At 39.2% G+C, this 10440-nt stretch overlaps 1 protein-coding gene across 1 annotated transcript; it reads right to left on the bottom strand.

Annotated features, from left to right (window-relative positions):
* Positions 1-2594: 2594 nt before the first annotated feature.
* Positions 2595-10031, bottom strand: mettl1 (methyltransferase 1, tRNA methylguanosine). The gene is made up of 6 exons (XM_069678808.1): positions 9838-10031; positions 9324-9451; positions 9039-9223; positions 6479-6592; positions 4207-4308; positions 2595-3358 (listed from the first exon to the last, which is right to left on the bottom strand). Exons 1-6 carry the CDS (start codon positions 9915-9917, stop codon positions 3242-3244), a joined length of 726 nt encoding a protein of 241 aa, XP_069534909.1. The 5' UTR covers positions 9918-10031; the 3' UTR covers positions 2595-3241.
* Between the last annotated feature and the right edge of the window lie 409 nt (positions 10032-10440).

Raw genomic sequence — 10440 nt, 5'->3', positions numbered from 1 at the left:
TCACCAGCTGAGTTGGGTTAAGGCGGAAGTTGAGGTGGTAGGCAGTCATCCAGCTGGAGATGTTAACCAGGCAGCAGAGATCCACGCCTACACCTGAGGATCAGGAAGGAAAAGCGAGCGCTAAGTGGTGGTGACTTTGCAAAAAGTTGGACATGTTGTGTGATGTGTTGATGGATCTGGAAAGAAGATCAGATCAGATACCTTCCTCATGATAAATGATGAGTTCAGCTGGATGGAACAATGAGTGTAAACACTCAGAGATCCTCTTGTCAACTTGTGTTGGAGGGTGGTGGTTGAAAGGGTATTAAAGGCTTTTCAAAAAGTCTGGGAGAGTGAAGAAAGACTGAGAAAGATGATGTAATTACAAAGTAATAGGTCCCTATTATGCGAAACATACTTATCTACCTTCTTGCTTGTTGATTATAGTCTCATGTTAGTGCAGTAAATGTTAGCAGGCAGCTGATTAGCTTAGCTTAGCAGACACTTGACACCGGCAGACAGCATGCCTGGCTCTATCTAGAAGTTACAAAATTAAGCAAACAACACCTTTAAAGCTAACTAATTAAAATGTCAAATCTTGTTTGTTTTAACTGATTAATAACTAAAGTATAAAAACTAATATGACCACAGGCTCCTGTTAGGGTATTTTGTTACCATGCTAGCTAGCTTTCCCCCTGTTTCCTGTGTTCGTACCAAGTTAGCCAACTTAACAGCCTTCTAGTTGTAGCTTCATATTTACTGTACGGAAAAGGAACTGGTATGAATCTTCTTCATCTAATCCTCAGTACAGGAACATCTCAAAATATCAGACTGTATTGCTTTAACTGTGTGCACTGACAGAAACAAGGTTAGCTTGATGCTAAATCCTTAGCAACTGGTTTACTTGAACAAGTAGACAGTTGAAGTCAATGACCATGATCCGGAGTTTCACGCACTTCACATAGCAGCTGCCTCCATAAGTGTATGTATGTGTGTGAATGGGTGAATCTGTCAAGTAGCGTAAAGAGCTTTGAACGGTCAAAAGATTAAAAGGTGCTATGTAAGTGCCGTCACAGTTACTAAAGTTTCATTAGCTGGGTGTTACAGGTTGTGAAAGTGGACACCTGCTTGTATGAGAGGGGATTCAACTTTGACTTCAAAACAATCTGACGTCCAGATGAAACAAATTTTTCATGTATGAAGCAAAGATAACATCTCATTTCCTTTGCTGGCGTTGCCAAATGCTAATCATTTTGTTTCTGATACTTTGATTTCCCTGCAGCTCTTAATTAAAACTCTTGTGTGATGACCTGATGGCACTAAAATGTTAAATGATGTACTTTGGCTGATTCGTTGCCACATGGCATTGATAAGTGATAACAGAACAGCGGCTCCTCGTCAACATCACAGATATGAAGCACCAGACTGTTTAACATTTTCACACCATAAAACAGTCCGTGAGTACTTCCTGTATTTACCAAAGGAGATGCAGACGTGAGGAAATGAGTCAGAGATTTGAGCTGTATGGTTCATTCTTGACCGTGCAGTTTGGCATCTCACGGTCCTCCTTCCGAATAAATCATTTATCCGTTGAGTACGCAAATTTGCTTTTCGTGTGAACAGATGACCACAGCGAGAGGTTGCTTCACCGTTAAAAAGGTTGAACTATTTCATCATAACTTGGTGCCACATGGACGGAGCAGACACGTTCAGAGTCAAGGGCCTGAGCAAATACTGCTGCATGAGCGAGCTTGTATTTTACATTATATGTTCTCAGACGAACTTTAGCCCTCAAGCACTGAATAACTACATTTAGTACTGTACATTTCATAATACTAAAAGATGGGAAAATTAAACGTACTGTCCTGTCAGCATACTGCAAAATTGCCTGCCAAATGTGGCCGATTGATGGCAGAGAGCCAATGACTTATGCAAAGAATGCAGTGATATATATTTTTTTAATATTTTCTTTTAGTTTATGAGTTCTTCAATTACTCTCTGCCATCATCTCAAGTTTTCCGGTGTCTGGGTTTCTATCATTGAGACATGTGCTGTCCTGTTCTTAATCACCACCCCCTGCAGCAGCACGAGAACTTCAAACCTGCACCGTCCCGTTTCCACACCTCTAACAGACCAACATATAATATACAGCTAAAATCATAAAACCACTGTTTCTGCAGCAGACTCAGTAGGATTTGGCCTTCTTAGGAATCTGATTTAGACACGGCAAGTAGGTGATAAAAAAAAGAAAAATGTCTCTTCTAATATTATGTAAGGCCATGTGGGAGCCACACCAGTAAATTTGTGGTTTTAAATAAGTATATAATATTCAAATTACATTAGTAAGAACTGCTTTTAATCTAAAAATGTCTTTAAACATATAAGTAAACAAGTTTGATTTATTGCTGACTAATCAACTTTCTAACAACTTTGTCAAAAAGGGAGAAGACATTTTAAAACACAATTTGATTTGTGCTGCTTTCACTCCTCACAGGACGAGCTGCAGCATGCAGGTTTATCTTTAAACCAGACAATGACCCACAGCACACACGCAGGATGTAGATTGTTGGCAAACTTTCTCTAATCCATTTCAGAGTCAGCTGCCAATACCACGGATTACCACCATGAAGCCAACACAAAGTTATATCACAGGCTTTAAGTTTTAGACATTTCAAACAGGTTTCACATTATTACTGAACACCAAGGCCCTGCCTTATGAAGCTGAAAAACTGTGCTCAGTCAAACCTCCTTCAAATCTGGGACATGGACTGAAGTCAAGTTGAGGCTGTTCTGTTATTCAGCACTGATCCGGCTAACTCTGTGGTGCTTTTAGTGATAACAGCCCAAAATAACTGCAACACAAAACACAACAAGCAATGAAAAACCCGACACTGACCTTTTGTTTTACTAAAAGAATTACAGGTAAATCAAAACAGCACTTTGGAGGTTTGCAAAAGAAATTTAAGAACATCATTAAAATTTAATTAAGAAAAACAACAAAAAATCAAAATGCTTCTCAAGTGTGGTCTGAATAAAGAGTATGTTTATGATGTTCTTCCCTTTTGCTGTCTTGTGAGCCAGGAGTAAAATATATAGTTGTTTTTTTTAATGATGTAAATATTGGTCCCTTAATACCAGAAAAACTGTTCATCTGCTAGGGAACAAGCCACATTCTCCAGCTTCACAGAGCAGCAACACCCTCTCTATAGACGGCTGCTTCAGACGACTGTTTCAGTTCACTTCATGTCCACACAGCTCGGTGTTAAACTGGATCCTCAATCCTCCGGAAAACCGCCAGGAAATTCTTCCCTCCATTTCTCTGTACTTTCTTTCCTTCCTCTGTGCAGGTACCCAAACGATTTATGATGACATCACCAACCTGTCAAAATCAGATTGAACAGAATTACATTAAGGGTGCAGTTAGGGATAAACTCACTTAGCTAGATTATACATTCATTTTAAAGTGACCACCACCATAGTGCTTATTATTGTATTAAATAGAGGTCAATTTTTTAATATAATGTACAATCTTTTGGGAAATATGTTTAGCGTTAGATGATAACTTTTCCACCACTTTAATGTCTGTGCAGTGAATATGAAGCTACTTGTAGCAGCTAGCCCACCAGCATGGCCACAATTGTTGGCATGCAACCAGCAATGTCTCCTGGAGGTTTCTGGCCGAGGAATCAGTGCAACACAAAACGTCTAAAATGTTGAATTTTCATTATATTATGGTTGTGTTTCCCCATGTTTCCAGTCTTTATGCTAAGCTAAGTTAGCCAGATCCTGGCTGAAGCTGCATACTAAGTGTACAGATAAGTATACTTGGTGTACTGCTTATGATATGTACACACATGAATGTTTAAATGTTGAAGGAGATATAAACTGTGTGTTTGTGTTTTCTTAAGCTTAACAATTGGACAAACCCTTTAAAAATGACCGACCGACCAATTGATTGAGGTTGGAGTAACAGGAGATATCCCTGTTGATCCCGGTTTTCAAAACAATATGTTAATGCAGCATAAGCTAGGCTAATCGGCTGCTGGCTTTAGCTTCAAATTCAGCATACATACACAAGGGTAGTTTTCTTCTCATTATGCACTGTAGTGACAAAAAAACTTATAACAAAGTTAAACTATTCCTTTAAAAGAATTTCAGATCATGAGTTTGGCCTTTGTGATGTCATGACCTGCAAACACAGGCATTAAAAGCTGCATGGCAACGTACCAGTTCTTCATCAGAGACACGTGTGAAGAGTGGATGTTCTGAGAAGTGCTTCACCATCCACAGGTGTACTTCCTCCACATCTGTGATGGTATACACCAAACCCTGACAGGACCAGACAAACACACTGAGGTTATTCTTTAAAAAAAAAAAAGATGATTATCCTTTTTAATTTTTCTTTTTAAACATTTCAGCCTCAGAGTAAAGCCGTTCATTTCATCACCTCTGCAGAGCAATGGTCAAGATAAAAATAACCTTCAGACAGCACAGAGGGTAATCACCTATGTCACTGTAGTTTACTTTGCAGACTGGACAGATAACACTCCTGGAAAAAGGGTTTCTTAGAAAATGGCACAGTGTTCTACGCAGGTGCATGTCGGCACGCATGGGTTTTTTATTCAGAGAAGGCAGGGTGACGCTTCGAGACACTGTGCCTGTTGTCGGTTTCAGGTGTGGTCGACATCAAAAGATATTAAAATAAACAACAGACTTTAATTTCTGTAGGAAACTGCTTCTGTAAATGAACATTTTCTTGACAGCCTCCCCGCCCCCCAGCACAGTGATGGCTCTGTGCCAATGCTAGAGGCCCTTGTAGAGCTTACACACACACACACACACACACACACACACACACACACACGCACATGCATCAATGCACACACCAGAGGAAAAACGATAAAGCCAAATTTAGACACAAGCCTTCCATTGTTCCCAAAAACCTCCATCGGCGTTCACGCCCTGTTGCAGTGTCCCACTGCTGCTCTGACAGGCAGCAGCAGCAGGGTGCGTGCACAAGTCAAACAGTTGCGGGAAACACTGTTTGCTCAATTTCATTTCAGTGAATTTTTGGATTGCTGCACACTGCAATCAATTCGTTAAATGATGAAGAAAAGGCAAGAAGCTGTGCAACCTATAAAAGGTTAGCTAGTGCTATTAAGTCAATAAAAAATGTCTCCTTGAAGATAACAAATCTTAACCATCTTAAAGCATGAGGGTAGTGAAACTCATTTTATTTAATTGTAAATAAATCCAAACTTAAAAACAGAACAGTGTCTTATTTTTCCTAAATCAATTTTGCTTCTTGAAACAAAAACAACCTGCAACTGGTAAGCTGAATACGGCAACTTCTAACAAAGATGAACCATGAAGATAAAAGGTAAATTACAGAAGGCCGGCTTGATTCTTCTGGTGAATGGTTTTAAAGTACAAAATGAATGTTAACTTTTTTTTTTTTGTTGCAAGGATTAAGCCATTTTATGTTGCACCAAAACAAGTTCCCTCCCAACAATATTTGGCAAGAGCACTTGCAAGTTGCATCCTTGGCTTAACAATTCCCAAGACAACTTTAAAGACAGAAAAACAAACCAGCGCGTTCATCCTTCTCATTAATGTGCAATAATAATGATCATGGGTATTACCAAAATGGTCTCCAGCTCTTAAACAACATGTGTAGATAGGTCTGGCAATGATAAAGTCTACTTTAAGTAAGATAATGCAGACCGATGTACTGGTTTTAGTCTTTTTATGGGATTGGTTCACAATGAGTGGTGCAGGTGAAGTGGGAAGAGACGTTTGGTTTACATCTGAGCATCTTTAATTTCAAGCAACAGCACAAACATTTTGAGAAGCACTGCTAAACAGTATAACTGTATGTAATACTGTTTGTGCTTTGTATTTTCTACATAATGTTAATCTTTGTATAGGACATTCTATACACAGTGCATCTAGTTTTTTTGGGAGGGGGGAGTTTTTTTTTTTACGTAATCCGAGTAGAGGGTCTAAGGATGGAAGGTGTCCAGTATCCAGTAATATCCAGTCCAGTATCCAGTAATATCCAGTACAGATTATAAAGCCTCCTGAGGCACATCGTGATTTGTTATTTAGAGCTATGGGGATAAAAAGAGCTGTCCAACAAACAGTCTCAAGCCAAAGGTATTAAATGTAACATGATGATGTATGCTAACATTTAAAAATCAGATGAAAAAAATCTGCAAATGTTTGTGTAATTTTTGATTGATTGTTTTTTTTTGGGGGGGGGGGTTGCCTTTATTTATAGGCTATAGCTGACCTATTAGAGAACAGACTGTGAGGATGACATGCACCAAATGATGGGCAGACTGGGAGTCGAACCTACGATCAGTGCGTCGAGGACTGTAGCCTTTGTACATGGGGCGCTTGCTCTACCAACTGAGCTAAACCTTTCTTGCTGATTCAAAATTGACTGATCAGCTAACAACTTCGACCAGAACACAACATGTGTTATTGACGCACATACCCCAACTCTCAGTGTGTAGGCGTACTCTGCCAACAGAGTGGAGCTGATGATCCTCCATTTGTGTTTGGTCTTCTTAAAGTGAGGGTCAGGGAAGAGGAAGAACATCTTACTGAGCTAAACGACACAAAAAGAAACACAGTAAAGTCAGCACACAATAAAAAACTGTTCTTTTACAGCCTAACCATTACTTCCCGCACAACAGATCAAACTAAAAAGGTTCTATTTTTATCTACTTTGATATTTCAGTGTTAAAATGTATGATTGTCATCACTTAAATGTGGCCCCCATTAGGTTTGTGGTAAGTTTTTAAGCACCGTGGATTGCAAAACTGGAATTTCCCTCCTTGATTTTTCCCCCCACAAAGTTCCCCATGGCTCTGTCTTTGACAAGCGTTCAAGTGAAGGCTCCATTGATATTAGTCTGGCTGATACATTAAAAACCATCCCAGTAACTTTTTATTAGTTAAAATAAATAATGTCAAGTATAGACAGAAAGATGTGGGTTTAATCACTGGGGATTGCCACCGCCTTGGGGGCCGTGTCAGTGCTGAAGGAAGATGGAAAAACCTTCACACTTTGAATTATTTTTGGGTTACAAAACATACTAAGAGGAAGAAAAAAAAAAGAAAGTATATGAGGCCCTCAGAAAATGCTGCTTCAACACTTGAAACACATCATGCATATGAGAAGGATTGAGACGAGATTTCGAGCATTTGTCTGGGTGGTCGCTTTTTATTTTACTGCTTTGAGTAAAGACAGTTTTGTTCTGATCATGAACAAGGGAGACAAGAACAAGTAAAGCAAGCGGGAAAATATCCACCCCTGGTGAATTAATAGAAGTCAAAAGCTGAAATTAAAGCCCCCTAACAGAAAACCAATCTCAGCTTGGCAAGAGGCCTGAACTGTAAAAGAACTTGTCATGACCTGAAACAGCATATTAAAATAAATAAATGTGTATGTTTTTAAATCACACATATATAAAATGTATGTTCCATATGTAAGAGAGTGTTAGTGCAGTTACTCTCCTCTGTTCAGCTCTCAGCTTATACTCACTCGGGGCATTTGAGGTGAAGGTCTTTTATCCAGGGTACCTAAATTTACCCTGGTACACTAAGCCCACTGTGTAATCTAATGCGAGTTTTAACAAGTCATAGATTACCACAGCTAATTGGACCGGATAAATGCACCGCTCTAGACTCAGCTGATGCGATGCCTTGCGTGTCAGTCAATGACCCCATTGTTGGGAAATCCTGGATTTATTGAGCAATCCGTATAAATTAATTCAGTCCATATGTTAAACATGAGGAAAGTAATTACTTTTCAGTCAGAGCTGTTTGGCCTGTTATTCTTACGGCCATGGTCGTGCCAGGACAGCCTGTCAGCTTTCATTGAAGGTTATTACAGGCCACGTCAGATGAGCTGTTATACGACCACAGGCCTTGTTGTTTTTGAGCTGCATTTTATATCCAATTAATATCATATGTGTTATTTCTGCATGTATAGCATGTACTTAAAGGGCCAGTGCACACAAAAACAATGTTCCTCCAGTTGTATTTGACCTAGAAGATATGTTTTTTAAAGATGCTGGTATACTGTTTTTTACTTAAACCAGGATAATAAAAAACATGGTGTTGAAACTCTTTGAGTTTCCAGCCTCTACCCAAATACAACAGAGATAAATGAGTTTAGTCTCTGGTGTTTACAAGACTGAAGAAATTACATACATTTCAGCAGTACAACAGTTTCATAGGTTGTTCCTTAGGCTGCATTATAAAAATGTATTTCATAGTTATCACATTACCAACACAAGCAGAAAACACATTGAAAAGACCACCTGACACACAATGAAAAAGAAAAACCCTTTTAAGCATGCAAACATTTGACCTATCAGACGTCTGGATACATTCCCGAAGCATTCCCACAATAAACTGTTTATATACAGTCTGTGATTCGCAACATTTCACTAAACAGGTAAAGCCCAAACTACCCTCAGAATAATTGGTGTTGATTTGCTGGTGAATGTGATGCCAGCTAGCCTGATGTGAGGAAGAACAGACGAGCGCAGGAACAGTGACTTATGGCAATTATGTACACCTCAAAGTCTTTATTCATCCTGCGTCATACTGTCATCGCACTTTTAACAATGTTATTGCTCATTGCATATTTTCCTCATATCATGCAGGCCTAGTAATTCACAGCACTGATGCTAAAAATAGATGTTACTAGTACGACATACTGTTTTGTAGTTTGTGTGAAACTTTTTTTTTTTTTAACCTAAAGAGCCAATATATATAATACAGTTTCCCTGTAGTCTTATCAGTGAATTCAGCTACTTAATTGTAACATTATACAGTTTGAATATCGTATATAATGGCCAAAGACACATCTCCATTCTGTATGGCTGAAACGTGTTGATTTACTTTAAGTAACCAGACAGTATAACCTGGAGATAGATAAAATAATGCAACATCATAAGCTCGTTAGTGAGCATCCCAACCCTAGAGTCTAATCATCAGGAAGACAAACCATTTGTTTTGCAGCAAAAACAGATGCTAACGTACCTGTCCTTTGGAAAAGAAGTTGGGGAGATACTTCATCGCATTGCTGCGAAGGCAGGCGATGTTCTGGTAGCTTCCTGGCTCCGAGGCCCGCAGTGACTGGATACGATCCTGAACATAATCAGACACTTTCACTCGGATCTCCAGGCCCAGGATGAGCTTGTCTGGGAAAAGTGGAGATAGTTCCACTGAAGGAAGGTGAAGAGAACAAATAAAGAGACATGAGGTCACACAGAGCATAATTATGAATTTGAAAACGTGTGCGGGGGGTCAGAATAGGAACTTTACCTAAAAGTCCCCCATATCCACAGCCAATGTCTGCAAACTCGACTCTTGTGGTCTCTTTCTCAGAGGGGTTTCCAGTGAAGAGGTCTGGATACAGCTCGGACCAGTCCATTTCCTCCGGACACACAGGACTGAGGAGGAAAAAGGGACTAGTTTATAGTTGAAACTTGAAAGCAGATGACAGTTTGTTGTGAGGATTTTACAGACTTTCTAAAAAAGTGTGTAATACAGAGTGATAGGGATTCTGCACAATGATGGCACCACACATTGTTTTACATGCCATCATTATGAGAACCTTCATTGCATTAAGGAGAAGTAAGCGAAATAAAAGACATAAAACAAATATCACAAATCCTAAACTACTAAAACAAACGTTTTTGCATCGCCACTAGGTTGAGCAGCTGCTCCATTTACTACTCAACTTCTACAACTAAACATGCACACAAGGGACTAAAAATCTTTATAGAAAGCTACATGTGCACTTTGTATAAGATCCAGACACATCGACGTCACTCACTAGTCAAATGAATGGTATGCCATCGGGTTTGAATGGGCTCGTTGTCTGTAGTAACGCTTCTGCGGCATTGACGAACTCATGTTGATTAAAATTTACACGATACTTTCGAAAATACTCAAGTGTGTCACGTAGTTATTGAATAAACAAAAATATCTACTTCTAAGCGGCGACTCACAGACAGTCACGCTTGTCTGAAGTTAGTTTACCACCGGTTGTGAGTCGCAGGGTTTTTACGTCATCACTATGCGTGTTCTAATAGCTCGCATGGTTGCCAGGTTTGTTGAAAGTTAGCGGTCTTAAACTATACAGTACATGACAATGGCTAAATATCTCCTCACGTCGTATTTGTTTGCACCTCCATATTGTTAATGCATTATTGTTTTATAGTCCTGCATTTGATCTTTATAAAAATATAAGGCAAATGTAAACACGAATCAGCAGATATGGGCCTACTTAAAGTAGGCTTTTCAAAATAAAAGTACTTACTATCCAGGGTTAAAAGTCAAAACCATACATACTGGTAACTTCAGTCACAAGTTATGTTGTAAGAGTTGTGATTTTTAAGACAGTAATTTTCAATCCTTTATTAGCAGTAGGATTGAA

The sequence above is a fragment of the Semicossyphus pulcher genome, unplaced genomic scaffold (assembly GCF_022749685.1).
Source record: "Semicossyphus pulcher isolate SPU_LCO1_2020_fin unplaced genomic scaffold, fSemPul1.0.p SCAF_3, whole genome shotgun sequence".
Taxonomy (NCBI): Eukaryota; Metazoa; Chordata; class Actinopteri; order Labriformes; family Labridae; genus Semicossyphus; species Semicossyphus pulcher.
Note: the sequence above shows the minus strand (reverse complement) of the source record. Positions and strands in the feature narration are given on the sequence as shown.